Source organism: Dothidotthia symphoricarpi, assembly GCF_010015815.1.
Source record: "Dothidotthia symphoricarpi CBS 119687 unplaced genomic scaffold P153scaffold_2, whole genome shotgun sequence".
In the NCBI taxonomy this organism is placed as follows: Eukaryota; Fungi; Ascomycota; class Dothideomycetes; order Pleosporales; family Dothidotthiaceae; genus Dothidotthia; species Dothidotthia symphoricarpi.
Genome location: NW_022985009.1, coordinates 1,544,368 through 1,565,463, shown reverse-complemented (window position 1 = coordinate 1,565,463; position 21,096 = coordinate 1,544,368). Strand labels below are relative to the sequence as shown.

The 21,096-nt window shown below is 54.2% G+C and overlaps 9 protein-coding genes across 9 annotated transcripts; 6 read left to right on the top strand and 3 right to left on the bottom strand.

The window, feature by feature from the left end:
* The first annotated feature begins 206 nt into the window (after positions 1 to 206).
* P153DRAFT_363200 (uncharacterized protein) lies at positions 207 to 1,961 on the top strand. Its single transcript, XM_033667322.1, has one exon. It carries the CDS (start codon positions 354 to 356, stop codon positions 1,818 to 1,820), a length of 1,467 nt encoding a protein of 488 aa, XP_033528610.1. The 5' UTR covers positions 207 to 353; the 3' UTR covers positions 1,821 to 1,961.
* A 335-nt stretch (positions 1,962 to 2,296) lies between these two features.
* Positions 2,297 to 3,601, bottom strand: P153DRAFT_107512 (uncharacterized protein). Its single transcript, XM_033661885.1, has 3 exons — positions 3,278 to 3,601; positions 3,200 to 3,226; positions 2,297 to 3,141 (listed from the first exon to the last, which is right to left on the bottom strand). The coding sequence occupies exons 1-3, from the start codon at positions 3,423 to 3,425 to the stop codon at positions 2,312 to 2,314; spliced, it is 1,005 nt and encodes a 334-aa protein (XP_033528609.1). The 5' UTR covers positions 3,426 to 3,601; the 3' UTR covers positions 2,297 to 2,311.
* Positions 3,602 to 4,708: 1,107 nt separating this feature from the next.
* P153DRAFT_392826 (uncharacterized protein) lies at positions 4,709 to 8,587 on the top strand. Its single transcript, XM_033671184.1, has 3 exons — positions 4,709 to 4,875; positions 4,935 to 5,434; positions 5,617 to 8,587. Exons 2-3 carry the CDS (start codon positions 4,963 to 4,965, stop codon positions 8,166 to 8,168), a joined length of 3,024 nt encoding a protein of 1,007 aa, XP_033528608.1. The 5' UTR covers positions 4,709 to 4,875; positions 4,935 to 4,962; the 3' UTR covers positions 8,169 to 8,587.
* Positions 8,506 to 9,145, top strand: P153DRAFT_381401 (uncharacterized protein; the record flags this gene model as incomplete). Its single annotated transcript, XM_033670041.1, has 2 exons — positions 8,506 to 8,587; positions 8,772 to 9,145. 2 exons carry the CDS (start codon positions 8,506 to 8,508, stop codon positions 9,143 to 9,145), a joined length of 456 nt encoding a protein of 151 aa, XP_033528607.1.
* Positions 9,146 to 9,211: 66 nt separating this feature from the next.
* Positions 9,212 to 10,600, top strand: P153DRAFT_280721 (ornithine decarboxylase; the record flags this gene model as incomplete). Its single annotated transcript, XM_033663088.1, has 2 exons — positions 9,212 to 9,488; positions 9,540 to 10,600. 2 exons carry the CDS (start codon positions 9,212 to 9,214, stop codon positions 10,598 to 10,600), a joined length of 1,338 nt encoding a protein of 445 aa, XP_033528606.1.
* Positions 10,601 to 11,476: 876 nt separating this feature from the next.
* Positions 11,477 to 12,741, bottom strand: P153DRAFT_272306 (uncharacterized protein; the record flags this gene model as incomplete). Its single annotated transcript, XM_033662915.1, has 2 exons — positions 11,477 to 11,532; positions 11,589 to 12,741. Coding segments are annotated over 2 exons (1,209 nt in total), but the record flags the coding sequence as incomplete, so codon positions are not given.
* A 616-nt stretch (positions 12,742 to 13,357) lies between these two features.
* On the bottom strand, positions 13,358 to 14,950 carry P153DRAFT_363195 (uncharacterized protein). The gene has a single exon (XM_033667321.1). It carries the CDS (start codon positions 14,760 to 14,762, stop codon positions 13,521 to 13,523), a length of 1,242 nt encoding a protein of 413 aa, XP_033528604.1. The 5' UTR covers positions 14,763 to 14,950; the 3' UTR covers positions 13,358 to 13,520.
* A 488-nt stretch (positions 14,951 to 15,438) lies between these two features.
* P153DRAFT_392822 (Aso-1) lies at positions 15,439 to 19,580 on the top strand. Its single transcript, XM_033671183.1, has 3 exons — positions 15,439 to 18,191; positions 18,239 to 18,845; positions 18,896 to 19,580. The coding sequence occupies exons 1-3, from the start codon at positions 15,688 to 15,690 to the stop codon at positions 19,433 to 19,435; spliced, it is 3,651 nt and encodes a 1,216-aa protein (XP_033528603.1). The 5' UTR covers positions 15,439 to 15,687; the 3' UTR covers positions 19,436 to 19,580.
* A 151-nt stretch (positions 19,581 to 19,731) lies between these two features.
* P153DRAFT_280690 (DUF1640-domain-containing protein) lies at positions 19,732 to 20,622 on the top strand (the record flags this gene model as incomplete). The annotated part of the gene is made up of 2 exons (XM_033663086.1): positions 19,732 to 20,123; positions 20,193 to 20,622. The coding sequence occupies 2 exons, from the start codon at positions 19,732 to 19,734 to the stop codon at positions 20,620 to 20,622; spliced, it is 822 nt and encodes a 273-aa protein (XP_033528602.1).
* Between the last annotated feature and the right edge of the window lie 474 nt (positions 20,623 to 21,096).

Sequence of the window (21,096 nt, the reverse complement as noted above, 5' to 3'; positions counted from 1 at the left end):
TTCGCAACATAAGACTTGCAGAAATGAATATTTCAAAAACAAGTATCTTGCACGACCACGACAGTCCCAGGCGATCCAGACGTGGTTAGTCAAGGCAAAGTTAGCATCACGTGATCGGCGGCTGCCTTCTGTCTGCAGGGATCGGTGCCAAGGCCGATGTCATATACGGACTCCAGATTTCTGAGTGAACACCAATACCTAGTTTTCTCTCTACGCTCCCATTTTGTCTCTACGTTCTGACTTGATTAGAGACGCATTGGATTCCCCGCTCTCTTCTCTTCCCAACTTCCACACACCCATCCCCACTTAACGACCTTCCACAAAACGCGCCCTTTACACGCTCCCTAGTCACGATGGCCGCCCCGAAGCAGGGCGGCTTTAAAATGTCGCTGGGAGGCCTAAAAGCTAAACCCGGATTGAAAGCTTCTCTTCTCCAAAAAGAGGCGAAGCGACCGCGCCTTGCGCTTGGCGACGACGAACCAGACGACTCGATAAAACAACAAGAGATCTCGGGATGGGATGCAGCAGAAGGAGGCGCGCTCGATGCTAGTGGCAAGACCGAGAAGAAGGGACCGCGCATCATTCCAGCCCAGTCAAATCGCAATTGGCGCGAGGAGGCGCGACGGAAGCAGCTGGCAAGGGCAGCGCCGAAGCAGGCGCAGAATGAAGCCACAGTGGGAAATATGGAGGAGCCGGAAGTACAGTACGGGCTCACGATTGTGAAAAAGAAGGAGGAGCCGCAAGAGGACATGACCACCTCTACCCCTGCGGAATCTGGCGAACCCATGGACATCGACGAGAACGATGGCCTTACCACAGAGCAGCGCCTCGAGAAGAAAGCACTGGACGCGCTGCTCAATGGCAAATCTACTGACGAGGAGCACGTAATTCCCGTTCAAACCGAAGAAGAAAACTTGTACGACGATCTCCGCGACGCGCCCGACGCACCCACGCTCGAAGCCTACGAAGCAACACCCATTGAAGGCTTCGGCGCCGCACTTCTCCGTGGTATGGGCTGGAAAGACGGCGAGGGCATTGGGCGCAATGGTACTGCGCCAAAGCCGAAGGAAGTCAAGCGACGACCTGCGCTACTCGGCATTGGCGCGAAGGAGGAGGCTGCCACTGGCGTTGAGCTGGGCGAATGGGGTATCAAAGCCAAGGGCAAGGGGAAGAAGGCTACGCAGACATACAATCCAGTCACGCTGCGGAACAAGCACACAGGCGAGCTGATCACGGAGGAGGAGTTGAAGGTTAAGCTGCAAAATCAGGACATGGTGCCAGAGGAGAAGCCAGAAAAGGCAAGGAGCAAATATGACGAGGACGATGAGGACGAGCGAAGGCGAGAGAAGCGGCGAGCCAAAAGAGACGACGGAGATCGGCGGCGCGACGACGACTACGATAGCGAACGAAGACGCGACAAAAACCGAAAAGACGACCGTAGACGCGACAGAGAAAGCGACTACCATGACAGCGACCGCCGACGAGACAAGCGCCGAGAAAAAGATAGAGACGACGATTATGACAGCGAACGCCGCAGCTCCAAGCGAGACGGTCGTGACAGCCGAAAAGATCGCGACAGGCGCGACCGCAGTCGTAGCCCTGACGACAGACGAGAAAAGAAACGAGACCGCTATCGTAGCCGGAGTCGCGATTCGGAAGACAGGCGTGATAAGAGGCGTGAGCGGGATCGGCGGGAGAGGAGCAGGAGTCGTGATTCGGAGGATCGGCGGAAGCGTACTAGGGAGAGGGAGTCTGGGTATGATGACGACCGGGTGGAGAGGAAGAGAAGATATGTGGAGGAGAAGAGCTACAGGAAATGAATGGGTCGTTTATAGGAAGGAGAGGATGGTGTTCTATAGGACTGGAACTGGCATTTACAGGCATATGATTTAGATTAATGGATAGATATGATACCAAGTTGAATACTCAGTCATTGAGCCTTTTTATCCTATACAATGCCCTCGACATTACGAGACTTGGTGTCTGAGACAAATACAATATTACTCAGTCAACCAAACATCACATTACAAAATGTCCCAGATATGCTTAGTTATTGTATATATTTTATTATTTTGTCTAGTCTCTCAAATCAAACCAACTCAGTGAGTTCATACATTACAAAACACTACCACCAATGCAATCGCACCATGCTAAACGTGGTTCCCAATATCCAATATATGTACCATGGTATCATTCAAACGCTACGCAACGCAACAAAACTGCCCGATGCAAACAAAGACAATGTCATTCTAATCATGATAATAAGAAGGGGGTATGTATAGAAGGGAAATGCTCTATTATCAAGTGGAAATTAGAAGTTCCTCGACGCGAGAGGGGCTTGGTCCGTTGGCTTTGGGTACCCAGCGTTTCCGTTGGTGTAGCCGTTGTTGTGAGCATGGTGCCCATTACCGTGAACGTGTCCGTTTTGGGGGTTGACGTCTCCAACATGCGGCACGTAGATATCCGTGTGACCGTTGGAGTGGCTGTTCGCATGATGGTTGCCATGACCGTTGGCCAGGGGAATCGCGTTTGTGGGCTGTCCGCGGTAGTATTGTTGGCTATCCGCCGCGTTGTAGCCGAGGTTTTGTGTCGATCCACCCTCCTCTGCTGCTTGCATCTCTGTCTGGTAGCTTTGGGTGTTCTTTGTGCGGATGACGGGGAGGAAGTCGATGAAGAAGCTGAGGACAAATGCGACGTAAACAAAGGAGATGAGCCACTCAAGCACAGCAGCCGTGTTCCAGTGGTTGAGTTTGGACATGGATCCAAAGGCGACGACAAGCGCGATCTCAGCGATGATGAAGAAGAGCTTGATCCAGAAGGAGTAGCGCAGAACTGAGTGCTCACGGTAGTGTATCCCCAAGCGCTGGTACTCCCAGCAGATGAAGATTGCACTGATGATGTAACCTCCAATAAACACACACAGAAAAATGTTATGCAACCTGTTGTGGTTCTTGCAGTCGAAGATAGTGAGGAGAATGAGACCAGCTGCACCAGCGATCGCGGCGAGGGTAGCGCATAGCGAGTAGATTTTCTGCCAGTGGGAAGTGTTCGCAGCCAGTTTGCCTGTGTGACGAAGATAACGCTCGAAGAGAAAGGCCAGGTCAAACGCAACGACTGTTACTGCAGACATCGCAATGAACACTAATACAATTAGCATGGTAATATCAAGTAAGCTTTCTTAGGGAAGAGCTAAGCGTACTTGGTTTGAGTGTGTCCGCGCCGATATCTACATGTTGTTAGTCAATGTCTTCATTGAAAAAGCTTAATCGACACTTACCAGAGATGTAGGGAATATTCTGGCCCTCGCTCATCGTAACGTAATGCGGCTTGCCCGTCGTGGCCCAGTACACAAGCATCGTGATAAGCATGGCGCCCCATACTACTCCAGAGATTATGGGCACAACCCAATAGGATATTCCCAACATGATGGATAGTACTCCTGAAGAGGCTGGTTCTTTGCGGTGGAAATACGAGCGTCGACCAAATCAGAAATGTTGCTGGTGTTAATGTTGTTGTACCTGAGAAGTTACGGAAGTTGCGCGTTTGGCAGAGGGTACGTGTCGAAACGCAAGAGCGACAAGATGAAATTGTCAACGGAGGTAATAACCTGATGATGAAAGGGTAATAAAGAATCCACGCAAAGAAAAGTGGCGACGCGTGAAGAAAGTTTCATTTGAGACTGTTGACATCAAAAGGAAACTATGATGTCACTAGTACGCGCCAAAGCTCCCGGCACGATCCGGGAGGCGATCTTGTCGAGCCTCTGTCACCACGTCACCTATGACAGATCAAATACCGGACGAGTGTAATGCCTAAATCCGTCGATGTTGAGTGTGGTCGATAACATGAGAATGCGACCGAGACGCATGTCTTCGGATGTGGCGTTGAGGCCAAGTTGGGTGACGCTATACCTGATCTTGGAGGCGTACGGTTTCTCTCTGCACAGGAAGCCACAACCATCGGCGCAATCCCTCCGTATCTCATCGCGATCGGAGCGCAGAAGACGAGACACCAGGGTTTGGGTCAACCGTCCCTGACCATGCGACATCGTGGTCTTGCGCGCACTTCCGTTACCGATTCTGATGCGCAACGTTGATTAGGCAAGCGATGCAATTCCGTGCATGCTAATAGTCGTCGAGCAGCTCAGTCTCGCGAGTGCCAGACATCGCTGGCGGTTGTGGACGTCAGGAAGCTCCGAGGAGTGGTTGAGGTGATTTTAAGATAATTTCTCAGTAAGATGAGATGAAGTCACCTTGCTCAACCATTCGCGACAACCATATAGGCTGGTCGATTTGTCTGATTTCTCGGGGTAAGGTAAAACATGTTCGTGCGGTATGAATGTGTGATGACATGGCGGGCTTTTGAATACAACGGTACCCCATGCGTCCTTTGAGCTCGGTCGAACCTACATATACGGAACATTCTCCCAGATGGAAATTCACGAGACGGCTAAGCGTTACGCTTCAGTTTGCGATGGTGCCACATTCGAATGAGGCTGGACACGATCAGCGGTCACACGTCCTAGTGCGTTCAAGATGCACGCCAGGTTCATGCATCTTCCGCCCTCCCGCCACCTTGATTGGATTCTAGTCTCGCTGTCTCAGGTATCCAACTTGTGTGATTGGTCGATGAATTACGAGTCTCGATTCCAGGCGCACTGCCCAGTTTCATGTCGAAGACATTCAGGTTTGTTGTTCTGCAATGCTCTCTCCACTCTGCAACATGATGGCCTCGTAATCGCATGCAACCGATGGCTTTAATGGAGCCTACGACCCATCTTTGTTCAAAGTTTGGCATGGAATTGATTTTCATGTACCACTAACCTCCTCGTATATGCCAGCCTTCACACTGCAAGCGTTCCAGACTTCACTGAACGTAAGCCTCCCATTTATGACGCCCCCGGCATCTCTGCTTCTTAACTGACCATGAATCAGTCTGAAAGTCAATTTTGAGTTGTCCATCATGGGCTTCTTTTCACTTTCCAAATCGCGTCGTAAGCCTAACGACATGGGCGACGATCAAGGCGCTGCGCAGTACAATCGCCTATCTAAACCCAAAACGAACACGAACACTCACGGTCCGACCCTCTACCTTGACTCGTCGGCTTCGGCCTATTCAAGACACGCGGAAACAATACTCCCGCCGTCTGACAAAGAGTCGACCTGTTTGAACAAGGAAGCCGAGACACGCGAGCCAGTTGCACACGTACGGGGACGGTCGTCGGTCGTAGTTTCGAGGTCAAACTCGCTGGCAAAGTCAAGGTCCAATTCTTTGTCATGCTTCAGTGGCAGAGGGCTCTCAGTGAACCAGCTTCCTGGTCCTCCAGTATTGGACAGTTCGTCGGCCTCTGGTACGCAGATGGACGTAGAAGCCGCCATCAGACTGCTCCAAGAGGTCAAGAAGAATGCCTCTCCAGAAGATCTTGCAGCTCTACGTAAGTGCAGTTGCAATCCCAAATCACGAGCCACGGCCTCGTGTATCACATTTGAATGTATACGGCATGGATCTACACACTACTCCAGAGCGGACCAATCCATACAAAGCACCTGGCATCGCAACTGTCACGCGTCCTTCCATGTATTTATGGATCTCTCACTAACATATCATACTCAATAGATGCCGCTCTTGGATCTTCCACCGATAACGCGATCCCAGATGAGCCACAACTCAGTCACCAAACTTCGTTGGCAAATTTATCATCTTCATCACTCACAAGACGGAGATCCCTGATCCAAACACCGGGTGTCGCAACCCGAACCACTCCTGTCGAAGACAACCGCAACCGATGGAAGTCTTGGAAAGCGCCTAAGGTTGATACCAAAGAAGAAGCGAAATGGCGGCCCAGTCCAAGCCTTGCTTCTCCCAAAAAGCCTTTGACAGCTCTAGACCTGGTTGAAGATGACAATGGTGCATCTACACTTCGAGCACAAACTCCTGGAGATACGGATTATTGTCAACTAGGGACATTCAAGCTTGGAACACTTGCAGTCATCAATGGGGAACCATCACCTGCACCGAGCACTCGTACAACCAAGCAGATGCCGTATTGCCCTGCACAAGTGGACTACTTTTCGGTGGCAAATTCAAGCGTCAGCTCACAGATAACGGCCAACACCAACAACCGCAGCCACGAGAGGAGCAAATCGTCTGTCCTTCCAACTACTCCTCCACTATATCGCGGTCTTGAGGTCCCTAACAACGAAAGGAGGACCCGATCCAACCTGCGACATAACATCACTACCAAACCCGTGGAAAATCATCCCACAAACTCTTCATCACAACCAGAGGACACAAGACGCGTCAAGACCTCACACAAGACCGTCGAAACGCCACAACATGCGATTACTCTTGCCCAGGAGTACCAGGTCGGAATCCCAAGCACTCCTTTCAGAAGAGATTCCGAATCAAAAGACATGAAAGGTCACAAATATTTCGCCCCTGAACTTCCGCCTCGCGCCGAGAATGCAGCACATGTACTTGACGGTGCGATGTGTCAAGAGCCCTCGGCTATGGTTGCGACGTCAAATCCCGCAGATGTGTGCAAAAACAACAAAACGACAATTTCTCAGAGGCGGAGAAAGCAAGCGGCTGGTCGGCCTCCAGCGCGGACTGCTGATACCGCGGACTCTGGGTATTCATCTGGTGGTAGTTTAAGACTGGCTCGTGAAGAGACACGCAAAAGCAGGCTTTCGACGATAAGTGCGACAGCGCCTACTTCACCGCAAAACGAGGATGTCGTCAATGTACAGCAAAAAACTAGCCCCGTTACCTCAATCTTGAAGGTTCCCTCCGTGAACTCGAGATACTCACTGCTAGCTGATGAGGAACGCCCAGCGAGTATGCAAATATCAGCCGAATTACTGGATGCGACTATACCACATGCAACTTCCTCGCCCAAGTCTCCGCAGTCAGCTACATCGCTCGGTTCCCAGGAGAGCGCATCTTCAAAATCGCAGAAGCGATTGCAAAAGAGACGACCGTCGCAAGCACAGCTTCCAATGGTTCAATCAGGTCAGGCCATCAGGGAAGGCAAGGACTCTGAGATTCCGGAGGTTCCTGGCAATATACGAGCAAAGTTCACTCGACGCCTTTCGCAAACCCCGGGGATAGAATGTCTAACGAGCACGTTTGCGAGCACAGAGCACGTCATTGCCAATGAAGTTGTCCACGATCTTCCGGATTCCACACCGACTGAGTCTGTGAACAAGCTTGCTTTAATCGAACTTCGACCAACACCGGCTTCACTTGCGCGTCGGAAAAGCCTTTCCTTTTTCCGTAGAAGAAAATCGTTTGTTGGAGAATCTGAGGCCAGTAAAGAAGAGCCGGTACCCTCGCTTACTGTTCTCGATCTGGGCACTATCGCTTCGTCTCTTGGATGTTCTCCGTACGATGCAGCGATGTCTGATTTACCAAGGAGACAGTCAGTGACATCACCAACACATCCTCATCAACTTGGTAGTGCAACATCCCGAACAAAACCCATGGTCAGTATGGACGCGGCAACGGCTGCTGAGTTGGCGCGCCTCCGGAGCAGGGATCGAGCTTCTGCTGAACCAGAAATGCCTCAACGCCGACGTAAAAGCCACCATAATCTGAAACAGGAAGCAAGTGAAGGGAAGGATATGAAGCACCGCTCGCGAAGCAGTCGTTACGACGTCCCTCCTGTGCCTTTGATCAACACGGCAAGGCTTTCTGTCCCGACCAAGGCCATGTCTAAGTTACCCAGCGAGGACCGGAAGATGCAGAATCTCGACGCCAGCTCTCATGTCCTTCCTCCCCAACCTGTGTTTGCAACAACTCACGTCTATGATGCACAGTATGAGAACAGGCACAATGCTTCTCAGCAGGATGTCAACTGGGAAGCGCAGTCTCGCCATTGGGGGCAACAGCGTCGTAAATCGATGGGAGAGGGTCTGCGTACCCAGGCCAAGACTCCCGAGATAAGCGATGCCACAGTCAACTTTCGAACCACTCAAATATCAGGAGAACCGATGACTTGGGATCGATACACTGGCGGGCTCGACTTTGGGTACGAGGGCCGTGGCGCGCTCGGTGGCAGTGCAGGAACGCGACATGGGCACAGCCACGCTAGCTCAAAGAGCATGCAGTGGAAGAATCAGTATGGGGTAGATTTGTCCGACGTGCCCATATTTCTCCAAAGAGCGTAGGAGCTGCATACATGCGCTAGGCGAGTCTTTTTTTTTGTTTGCTCGCGTCAGCATTGTCGCGAATAAGGAGCAGGTTTCGGGCGTTGGGCTTTGGGCGTTAACGTGCATTGCGGCATTTACATATTTGATCGGGGATCTTGGATTTTCCGCTTCCAGAAGGTGGCGCACAACAGGATACCTAGGCATAACGGAGTAACAATTCAGCATATGTTGCATGAATTCACATGTGCAAAGGCGTGTGCGAAGGCCATCGGTAGTGCAGTGCAGTTTTTGCTTTGTCGAAGCGTGGCTGTCATGTTTGATCATCGATCTCACGTAAACAAAAATCCTGCTCGTCATGTTTGTCGATGGATCGGTGGCTGTTGTGTCGGTGAGGATCGAGTGCAGCCTCGTCAGCGAAGGGGCCAGACAGCTGAGTGGTTCGTGCCTTGACAGGTGGAGCACACATGTGAATGATGTCAAGGAGGCCTGGGCACGGATGTTTGTGTATTAAGTAATGCGCCAATTCGCAGCACACTCCCCGCTGGCAAAATTTGACGTGCGCCTGCCTGTCCTCTTCTCTCCTCGTTCACACCTCCACGCCTCCACCGTTCGCTCCCCCAGATCGCGCCTTCCAGCAAGCACTCGTGCCTGCCTTGTTTGCTGCTGCAGCCCTCCTGCCCTCACCGACAGCCTTTGGTCTTGCAAAGGCGTCGACACCACCACGGCTTCGGCCCTGCTCCTCCTCAACCTTCAAATTGTCTCTACTCGACCAGCTCCTCACGTTCTCAACAACATCCCGCCCCCGCCGTTTGCCGTCGTCTAAGAAAGAGCTTGAGCGCGCGTTCTTTTTGTCCGCCGCCAACCAGACCCTCGAATCACCCAACCCTCAGCTGCCGCATAGGACGCTCTCGGAGGTTCTTCCTCTCGTAGAGGAAGAGTCGGGGAGACCTCGCCCACAACCAAGCCTCGGCTTCGCGCCTTTCAAGCCGCCTTAACACGCCCTCGCTCAGCGAACCAGAACAACCACCACCAGTCTAACCCCAGGAACCACTATCCAGGGCATGTCACCTTCTGCTCTCTCGCTTACCGAGGAATACCCGTTGTCGTTGAAAGACTTGCAGTCGATCAACCACGACACACTCGGCAACTATGACAACCATGGCGTCAGGAAATCAAAGCAGTTGATTGGGGAGGCGCTGAAGAGCCGTGTTGAGGCCATCGACCACGATATCTGTGGCGTTGGCGACGAGGATGCTTTCTTCATCGCCGACTTGGGCGAGGTCTACCGCCAGCATTTGCGCTGGAAGAAGAACTTGGCGCGTGTCAAGCCGCACTATGGTGAGTCGGATTGCAGCCCCTTTTGAACAACCGCCACTGACACACAAGCAGCCGTCAAGTGCAACCCGGACCCGCAGGTCCTGCGCCTCATGACTGCGCTAGGACTCGGCTTCGATTGTGCGTCCAAGAACGAGATCGAGACGGTCCTGAACATCGGCGTCGACCCCTCTCGCATCATCTATGCTCAGCCCTGCAAGACCAAGTCGTACGTCCGCTACGCCGCCCAGGCTGGCGTCAAGCAGATGACCTTTGACAACGCCGACGAGCTCTACAAGACCAAGCAGCTCTTCCCAGACGCCGAGCTGTACCTGCGCATCTTGACGGATGACTCGGGCAGTCTGTGCCGTCTGAGCCAGAAGTTCGGTGCATCTCTGGACACCACCACCGAGCTGCTTGAGCTGGCGAAGAAGCTGCAGCTCAACGTTGTTGGCGTTGCGTTCCATGTTGGTTCCGGCGCATCCGACCCGAAGGCCTTCATCAAGGCTGTGCAGGACGCCCGCTTCGTCTTTGACCAGGCGGCCATCCTTGGCTTCAACATGCATACCCTTGACGTTGGTGGCGGTTTTACGGGAGACATTACCTTCGAGCCCATGGCTGCAGTGCTTTCTGCTTCGTTGGACGAGTACTTCCCGCCACACATCCGCGTCATCGGCGAGCCTGGACGCTACTACGTCTCCACGGCCTTTACTATCGCCTGTCACGTCATTGCTCGTCGCACTGTGGCTGACGCTACCCTGGGCACGACGTCATACATGCTGTACCTAAACGACGGCGTCTACGGCAACTTTTCCAGCATCATCTTCGACCACCAGCATCCCGTGCCACGCGTCTTGAAGTCTGGCAACGACGTCTTGTACGATATCCGTCGCTCGGGCTACGACACGCCGAGCCAGGTCGAATACTCCATCTGGGGTCCCACCTGCGACGGCATCGACATCATCTCCTCGTCGTGCACGTTCAGCGAGCAGCTCGATGTGGGTGACTGGCTCTACTTTGAGGACATGGGTGCTTACACCAAGTGCTCTGCTACTCGCTTCAACGGCTTCACCGACTGCCACGACGTTGTGTATGTGTGCAGCGAGCCTGGTGCCACGGCATTGATGGGCCTCTAGACCGGCTAGAGCCATGAGTTTTCTTTTCCTTGGTGTCGTGTTGTTTTTTAGAAGTAGGATTAGCGTTTGCGGGAGTCGTTGTGTGTAGGATGGAGAAAGTTTCATTAAAAAGTTTATAGATTTGATAGTTTTTCCCAATTCACTCACTCAGTCTTGTACTCTTGTCTATTTGAAATGCTTGTGTGATTAGGTGATGGATGTGTGTTTGAGTAGAGGCCTGGGTTGGAAGCAGAGTTGGCCAGTGTAAGGATGCTCGAACGCTGTCGGATGAACACTTGATCTCATCTCAACTTAGATTCATACCATAGAAGTCGATATTGCACAAGAATCATCATTGTCGTATATAGGAAAAGGGATATAAAAACTACCAAACATCATAAATCATCAGCCCCAAGAGGGGGGTATAACCACACCACATCCCATCCCTCAATACCTTAACATAACAATCCCCGCCCTCTCCGGATCCATCACCCCCAACAACGGCCTCGCCTTCTCCAGCGCCAACGCCCCATTAACCACCAAACCCACCGCCCTCCCCAAAACCTCCACATACCTCCCTCTAACCTCCGGCAACAAATGCGACACACTCACAACCGTATCCAGATACTCACAAATCTGCTCATGCTGCCACTCAGCACTATACCCACTCCCCGGATCACGCATCTGCGCGAGCGTCCACGGCGACCACGCGGTGATGGGCGCGTTTTGCGTCACGGGGATGACGAGCGCGGGACAGCCGGTGTAGAGGTGGAAGGTTAGGGTTCCGCAGCCCGGGCGCCGAGAGGTGCTCCACATGTTTGCGCGGAAGGGCGAGATGGCGGTGAAGAGGATGAGGAGGCGGTTTGTGTGGAGGTCGATGGTTGGGGGGGGGGCGCAGAGGGAGAGCGTGTGTGTGCTTTCTGAGAGGAGGGTGTGGGCTAGGCGGTAGTCGCCTGGTTTGGGGGTTAGAGGGATAAGGGTGGTGATGGGGATGGGGGGAGCGACGTACCGGCGAGAAATGGGCCGAAAGACTGCGCAATGGCGAAGTCGTTCATGCGTGGGATCGAGGGCGTGCGGGCCGACGCGAAGAGATACGGGCAGAACCACCCTTTCTCACACGCCTGTGGGTTAGCACTGGGATACACGCCCACGAAGCGGAGGTCGGCGTCGACGCCCATGAGCTTATGCTTGATGCCGACTTGCAGACTCTTCACACTTGTTGTTTCGAGCATCTTCTCCTCCTCAGGCAGCATGTGCTCGATGATGCCCTTATCAATTGCCTGCTCCACGATCTGGAAGACGGAGTACTTCAGCACTGTTGAAGCTGCGATGGCTCCGGCGCCTGAGTTTATGATCTCAGAGATGAAGGAGTCGGCGCCGAATGCGCTGGTTATGCCGTCTGCGGCGCTGTCTACAAGGGGGGCGCCGACGAAGGCGAAGGTGGTGAAGAGGACGGCGTCGCGGTAGCGTACGTTGGGGAGAGTGACTGGGTTGTTGTCGCCCCATGGAGAGAGGGAGGTGGGGATCTTGGCCATTGAGGTTGCTGTCTGGACGGACGAGCGTGCTACTCTGCCAATCAAAGTATCCCCAAAGAAGCGCTTTACGCCATCGCTCTTCTGTGCGTCTTGGGGACCGGAGCCATGACTTGAATGTCTTTTGGGACCGAAAAGACCAGATGGTGGGGTGGACGTATAATTTGATCCCTGGGGTTGCTGTTGTTGCAGTGGTTGGGCTAATGGCTGTATCTGTTGTAGCAGGGGTCGCTGAGGTAGCATGTGCGTTGGACTTGTTGTCTGCGGTGGCGGGATCATTTGCTGGACTTGTTGCTGGATGTTTTGGAGTTTCTCTGGGGGCATGTTTTGGATGGCTTGTTGGACTTGATGGAGCTGCTGAGGCGTCATGTTTGGTAGCCCTGAGAAGGGCTGTTGGGCTGTGAAGACTGGCTGTTGCATTGCGGGCCCTTCGTGAGGTTGGTTGAATTGAGGTTGTTGGTACTGTGCTTGCAGAAGTTGGGCAGGTTGTGATGCGACGAATTGGGGCGGCTGGACTTGAAGTGGTTGTTGCTGTACCTGGCCTTGTGGAAAAGTGTTTTGTTGCATAGGGGATTGAATGGTGTTCGTAAAGGGTGCTTGATTTGGGGTGTACGGTTCAGCAGGCTGTTGCTGCGGCTGCGTCGCAGTGTATGAGTCGAATGAGGCCATAGGAATTGGCTGATGTATAAAAGACATATTGATATTTACGTGTGTAGTCCCGTACTACTTTTGTCTTGATAAAGTTCGCGCCAAACTTCTTGCTCATATACCTTTGGTTTTGCGTCAAGACTGAAAACGGCTGCGACTTGCTAAGAGTGAATGAGGGGAACATGTATCGCACCAGTCGTCTGGCAAGGGTGGACTGAGAAAATGGTGTTTGTTGGAGAAAAAAGTTGATCATGAAGAAGGAACAAACCGATTTAAGACGAAGAAGTATTGACCGGTCAAGGGAAAAACTGCAAGTGGAAAGAAGATTGGCTTCTAGCCCGTATTGAGGCTGCGAGCTGAAGTACAGCCCTGTTTGTGGTTTCATACCTACCAATTAGGGTGCGATCAAGCGAGACGTGGGGATAAAATGGGCCCACGCATTGCTTCCTGCGAGGCTGTGGCATGTCGGCTATATTGTGGTTGTCTCGAGGAGCAATTGCATGCGATATTTGATCAAGGGATGACTGCATGTTGATGCATGTTGATGATTGGGGGTGTTTGCAAACGAAGATGGGGCGAGGCAGGGGTGCAACTCTCGGACCGATGGAAGAGAGGCCACATAAATTGTATTTGACCTATGTATATTTGCTTGGCAAAATTTGTTCATGTTCCACGTCTTCATAAAAGCCTACGCTTACCAAATGCCTACGAGTGAAAACCTTGGTATCCCCTTTGCACCTGCCATCGAGTGTGCACTATGCCTAACGCTTCCGACGAATGACCACATGTGCATCGTCGTAATCCGCGGGACGACCAGTGCCCTGTTGGGCGGTTGGAGAGCGGCTGGGAGCGTGATCGTGAGTTTGAGAGCCGCTGGGAGCGCGTTCAGGAGATGGAGTGCGATAGGATATTCCTAGTACCCTCCGTTGCGTACGAATCCGATCTTTGGCCTCCTGGATAGTAGACATTTTGAATGGCTTCTTTTCGGCCTTCTTCATCTCCTCCTCGTCAGCCTTCTTCTTCATCTCCTCCTCGTCAGCCTTCTTCCTCTCCTCATCGGCCTTCTTCATCTCCTCGGCAGCCTTCTTCTTGGTCTCCGTAGTGGTGCTTTCCCCAAGAAGCATGCGGAGCCTGGCTCGTCCAGTCTGCTCTGGGAGGTTGCTTGCATCCACTCGTGTTGCAACCGTCTGCTCCTGCAGACCGTTGTGGACGACTCTTCGGTTGATAATGCCAGAGGGTCTGACCGGGGTCAGACCCTGGGGCGTCGGGGCAGGATCGTTGGTGGTCGAGGGTGGAGTTCGCTTGCCAAAACCCCAACCCTCTGCCACTGTCTTGAGGGACTTCGCTGGCGGGGGAGGGTTGATATCATAGACGTAGTTGTGCTTGCGTTTGGGTCTCGGCATGACCACCGTCTGCCGTGCGCGAATGAACCGGCCCACCCACTCGTGGCGAAGTGCCCTGATGCACTCTACGCGGGATCGCGCGGGGTTGGCGATGGACTGTCGTGTCCCATGAGCGTGAGCTACTAGCCGGATGAATGAGAACTGATCAAAGGGAGACCGCGTGCGATCCGCCGCAACCCATGCCTGGTATAGGTTGCCCCATGCTTGATTGTATTGGCGTGCTGCTTGAACTCGGTCGATGTCCGCGCCTTGAGGACCGGCGACGGGCGGTACGATCGCTACGAGTGAGTCCTGGAAGGGCTGACCACCCCGCTCGACGATGGTGATGTATGACTGGATATCAGTTTCGAAGCCTCTGAATTTGGACTGCCATTGCTGGTACTGTAGGTAGTCACTCTCATCGACTTGAACCAGGTCACCGCGGTCGGTTGGATGAGCCGCGTCGTGTATTCTTCGCACCCATGTCGCGAAAGGAAGAACAAGATTGTCGTAGCAGTTGTATCGGCCAGGCGCAGTCATGTCGTAGGCTAAGCCATTGAGGGTAGTAAGCTCTACCTCCATTCTGGCGCGGCTCACATAGTACTTGGATCTGTTAGCCATGGTGAGATAGCTCGAAGCTGTATGGGTAAAGCAGAGTGGTAGGATTGGAGTTGTCAGTTGAGGGTGACAATCGAAGGAGGGAGGGGTATATATAGCAAAAGATATCGCAGGTGAAGTTGTCAAGTGAAGGCAAGCAGTCTGATCGAACAGGCACCAGTCTCAAAAGAGCTATCCAATCCAATTTCACGGTGAAGACGTATTTTGATGAAAATTCTTATTCACTTTGGAGAAGAACTGGAAACTAGATCATAATATCATAGTGGTTGTTATTGAGCACAGCGAGGGCGACACTTGCAGGGTGTTGGGGGCAGATATCTACAGGACATTAGTAGGGTTGGATATGCGTGGAAAGTCAGGAGTAGTTGTAAATGTTGACTACAGCAAGAGAGATTTTGCAGAATGTTAGAGCTGTACATTTCTGTAGGACATTGGGAGGGCTAGATGTCTGTATAATATTGGGAGGGCCAGCACGCCTTGCATAATCTGTTGGAAAGCTGCAGTCAGGAGTATATCTTTGTAAAAGGTACCGAGATGGTGTGGCGATGCCGTGCCAAGGTGTGACAGGCGATCTCCCATTCGGTGGGAAGGCGCGTATGGGAAAGTTGCGGTCCAATCACATGGCTAAGACAGCTCAGCGCGTCGTCTGCAGCCCAATACTTGACCCAGCCGGAAGAGAGGCTACGTAAGGGCAGGTTTGGGAGTCAGGCGCATCGTCGCTCTCCTGCTTTCTTTATAGCTTCACGGGTCGCCAGATACCTAGGGCGCAGGTACCTATATGCATTCGTCCCACGTCATATCAAACGACTGATACCCCGCCACTCTCTGGTCCACCACGCACGCTCGTCGCCCAAAAGAGCCTGACGTTTATTGTCGCGGGCGATCCAGGGATTGAGGGAGCAGCCGCGCCTCTCGCACGCATTTCGCCATGGATAATCGCAAGCAGGGACGGCCTGAAGAGGAACTGTTCCTGCGCTACTCAGCGAGCGCAGAGACGCCCACGGTTGGGCCGCTGAAGATACAAAAGCGCGACACAGCCTCGAAGAGCCCGCCTCCTCGCACCGATTCTGCAGGCAGCTCGAGCCAGCCTGCTTTCTGGCGCCCGCCCCCGATGCCCTCGTTCCCTGCTCCGCCATCGAGTCCACCCACAGCTCCTCTGCCCTACCCCGACGAACGTCTGCAAACCCTGGGCCAGGGCCGCTATACGCCACTGAGCGAGCGCGAGCGCATCGGCAGAACAGCGACACCACCCGACGCAGGGCGACGGCGCGGCTCCAATGCGACCGGGCCCAGTCCGACGTCGCCCGACAAGCGCGCCCGCTTCGATGCCAACGACCCCAACCGGCCAACGCAGGCGGGCTACGGCGGACGCAATGCAGACGGGTCCATCCAGCCATCGCGCCTGGCCGAGCGGCGGGGAACTGCGCCAAAGCCCCTGCCTGAGTCGCCGTTGGACTCGCCCGACAGCGAGGGCCTGTTCCAGCGCGCGCCACAGAGACAGGGCACGGCTGGCGGCGATGCGAGCAACCCGTTCCCCGAGTACCACCAGCAGTACTGGCCGCCGCCGAACGCGGGGCCCAGTAAGCAGCCCGAGGTCGCCCTGCAGATTCCCGCGCCCGGCGGCGTCAATCGCCTGAGCTCGACGGCCTCGACGTCCACGACAAGAGCGCAGCGAGGCTCTCCACCGCCGCCCGAGACTCCCATCATTCCTCCGTCGGGCGGGGGCATCGAGGCGCGCTTTGCGGCGGCCGGCATCGCAGGCACGTCAACGCTGAACAGCCTGCAGGCGCAGAACATGCAGAACGCGGCGGCCTCACAGCGCAGCCAGGTCTACGCGAACCAGCAGCCGCGCCCCATTATCACGTCTCCACCACCACAGCAGCAGCAGCAGCAGCCCGTACGCAGGCCATGGACGCCCACTGAGCAGCCCGGAAGCAACCCACATGGCCCGCCTGCAGTGTACCAGGGGCCGGATCAGGTGGCCGCGACAGCTCCACCACAGGGCCCCCTCCCACAGGCGCCTCTCCACTCGTCGTCTCCGGCCCCGAGCAGTGTGCCGCCAGAGCACCCCCTGAACCACGACATGGGCCGCATGAACCTGGGCGAGGAGCCTCCGCCGGCCTACTCGAGCATCACACAGCCGCCCACCGCCCAGGGCCAGGCCTATCCCAACGAGAAGGGACGGCCGCAGCCCTCGGCTTACGGCGTATCCGCCAGCGATCCCAACCAGGGCCACCCCGCATTTGCCAACGACGTGCGCCCCCAGCAAGCAACCCCCTCACAGCAGACGGCCATTGTCGTGGCACCCACACCCGTCGCGAGCCAGTTCCCCCCGCAAATACAAACAGCTCAGCCGCTTCACACGTCGAGTCCAGCGCCCGGGCCTGGGCCTGGGCCAGCTTCTCCTCCACCGCTGCCCGAGGGCTGGATCGCACATCTGGATCCCAGCTCAGGCCAGTACTACTACATCCACCTCCCCACACAGTCCACGCAATGGGAGTTCCCCAAGGGCCCTACCCCGCTGAACCTGAACGAGCCACTGTCTCCGACAGGCACGTTTGTGAATCCGCTGACTTCGCCATCGTTTGGAAAGGCGTCGATGGCATCACCTGGATTCCCGGCCCAAACCCCCGGCTTTCCAGGAGACTTTGGCATGGCGCCGCTCGCGACTCCCACTGCAGCAGGGTTTACAGGCCCGCCTCCAGTGGCCGGCGTAGACCAGTACAAGGTCGGGCCCACCAACGGAGTCTACTTTGGACCGTACCTGCGATACACCAACATGGACCTCGAGCGAGGGCTGTGGCTTGGCTCGATTCTCTTGGTCACAAACACGCCCCATCCTCCCACAATCCACATCCATCAGAGCGCAGATCTGTCGCCAAATCCGCGGCAACTCAAGGCCAATCCCATCTACGCGCATCAGACGTGGATGTTCTATCGCTACGACGTCGACTTGAAGATGGACGAAGAACACGCCTCGAAATGGACATACGCCATCACTTCGCACTTGGGCTGCACACGATTCGAGTTCCTGGTCGCCGGACGCCATGAGACCAGCTGGAGGTTCATTGCTCACTCTGGCAACGACTTTGCGCTCAACGTGAATGCCAACGAGCGGAACAAGCTCGGGGGTGTAGGGCTCATGTGGAAGGACATCCTGCAAAAGAACGCAGAATGCGGTGGTTTCCACGTCCAGCTAGGCCTAGGGGGTCAAATCTACGCAGATCGCCTGTGGAAAGAGATCCCACTTCTAAAACAGTGGACAGCTATGAGTGGCAAGGAGACGCGCAAGAACGCTCAGTGGACTGCCAAGCATGAGGATGAGGTCTCGCACGCCTACTTCCACTACTACACCAGTCATTTCGATCAGCCCCATCTGCGGGAAGCCTTTGCGCAGATCCCTCACATCCTTGCTCTCGACGACCATGACATGTAAGTCGCAATGCCAATATTCAAGTTGACCCGCTGACATTGTGTAGCTTCGATGGCTTTGGCTCATATCCCGAGTACATGCAATTCTCCAACATGTTCAAGAACATTGGAAGGTTGGGTATCGAGATGTACCTACTTTTCCAGCACCACACAACACTTGAGATACTTCGCAATGTCAGCAACGACATAGATCTCTTCACCGTTACTGGTACTGGCTGGCATTTCATCAAGTATCTGGGTCCCTGTGTTACCGTCGTTGGCCCAGATTGCCGCTCCGAGAGGAACCCGCACCAAGTTATGGCTGGCCCGACGTACCAGGGTATCTTCCCCAAGGTTGCCACATTACCACCCAGCATTCAGCACTGCATCTGGATGGTTCCAGTCCCCATCGTCTATCCTCGCCTTGAGTCTGTCGAGCATCTTGCTCATTCAATGGCAACAGGGAAGAAAGCCGTCACGGGCACATTCAATATGCTGGGCAAAGTAACGAGTTCCGTCGCCGGTGTCGTTGGCGCTAAGGGCGTGGTCGGCGACGGCTTCAATTCTGTCAAGAAGGCTATTGGAAAATCAGGCCTCATGAGTGGTGTCCTGAGTCCTTTTGGAGAAATTGATCTCCTTGACGAACTACGAGACCTGTGGACGCACGATTCCAAGGCAAGTTTCTCTTGCAGACATCGATCAAACAGCATACTAACGGGTATTAGGACCTCGAGCGTACATATCTAATCCGAACCCTACAAGGCATTGCTCACAACAAATCCCTGCGCATCACCTTCTTTTCTGGTGCCGTCGACTGCTGCGGTGCAGGCCTTGTTCATGACCCTGCCCGTCCCCAGGACCACAAAACAATGTATCAAATCATCTCCTCCAGCGTGGTAAACGCACCGCCAGGCAACTACGTTCTCCGCCTTCTGCACAACAACCGTGCCCTGTACGTCCCACAAAACGGTCACCGCAGCAATCACCAGCCTTCGGACACAAAAGAAGACATGATGGAGATTTTCACCCAGGACGTGAATGGCCAGCCGCGCGAATACAAAAGACTCATGGGCCGGAGAAACTACGTGGCGTGTGTGATCTACGATCCTGAGATTGTAAATGGCACGTTTGGTCAAGCTGTGCCGGGGCATGGGAGCGGGAAGCTGAGTTTGGCGGTCGATTTCATGGTGCAGAACGATGGGGGGTATAGTGCGCCGATGAAGTACGGGCCGGTCATTGTGCCGAGCCTAGACTATGGGCGGTAGGCGGTAATGGTGATGGCGAAGGGTGTTGGATTCGGGTGTTTGTGCTTTACCCAGCGGTTGGCGTGCATAGTAAGCGTTTTGGTTTTTGGCGCAGGTTTGAATGGTGCGGTTGTTACTGCGCTTGTCCATACGACTCAGTTAGTCCACATGTTTATATACACTTGAGATGCTGAAATATTGGCCGCAGAATTCGTAGATTTCCATGTGTGGTGTGGATGACTAAGACGTCATTCATCGTATCTCACAACGCTCCGTTGAAACTAGAACGCTCACAAACATAACGCCCGACATCTACAATGGCAGTGCCTTCGATACAACACACAGCGACAGCGATACCGCGATTTCTTTTGCCCCAGTTCTCATGGGCCCCCCGAACAGTTAGACCAGCAGCATCGGTTGTTTTGGAAAGAAGGCGTCATCACACTCGATCCTCCCAGGCCCCTCCACGACGCACAGCGAGTCCAATCGCTACGGCGCTTCAGCAACACACAACACAGGCATGGCGGAAAAGCTCGCCACAATACGCAGCCGGCTATGCATCTGCGCGAGAGTTCAGCGCAACAGCAAAGCAGGCGAAGGACCACCATTTCGATACATTGAAGTTCGTGCAGAGGATGAAGGAGGAGGGGTTCACCGACGAGCAAGCCGAGGGCATGATGAGAGTGCTGAGCGACGTTATTGAGGAGAGGTATGTCCTATCCCGTTCATTTCCCCAGGACGCTCTACAGCTCACCCGCTAACCCACGCACGCATGCAGCATTCAAAACCTGACGCGCACAATGGTGCTCCGCGAAGACCAAGAAAAAGCTACCTACACGCAAAAAGTCGACTTCGCTAAACTCCGCTCTGAGCTTCTCACGGCAGATAGCACGGAATCATCGCTCACGCGCGCCTCGCACGAGCGCCTTACCAACGAGCTCGCTAAGCTGAATTCGCGGCTCAGGGATGAGATTCAGCGCACGCAGGCGAGTGTGCGGCTGGATTTGAATCTGGAGAAGGGCCGCATACGCGAGGAGGCGAATGTTCAGGAGCTCAAGTTGAAGGAGACGGAGACGCGGATTGAGCAGGAGACGGCGCAGTTGAGGGAGAGGTTGGAGGCGGTTAAGTTTTCGACGTTACAGTGGTTGATGGGGGTTTGTACGGGTACGGCGGCGCTCATGTTGGGTGTTTGGCGCTTGTTGATGTGAGGGGAAGATGTGTTTGGAGTATTTGCATGAATGGGTGTATATCATTAGATGGGCATTTTCTGTGGCAGGATATCCTATCGCGGGTGTTACGGCGTCTGCATCACCATGTTCGTGGAACTCGGCATGGGCGGAACGGTTGAGGATTCCGCGATAACATGATGCATTTTGCAGGAGCAAGGTCGTCACACAGCCACGCGTTACAGTAGATATAGACTCGAGACTGACAGACGTATACGCAAGGCATCCCTGTTGAAGAGTTGAGGTCGACACTATGCTTGGCAGAATACAGCATGAAGCGTTGTCCCGTGTTTGTTTGCTCGACGCCAAACGGACAACGACAGATGGGTCGGCGACTCGAAGACAATCAGACCGAACCCCACCTCTTTCACAGGTGACACGAAACGTGGTTCTACAAAGCGCTCATAGCCAGAGCTATTCCAGGTTTTCTGACTCCTTCGCGCCGCAGTGATTGGC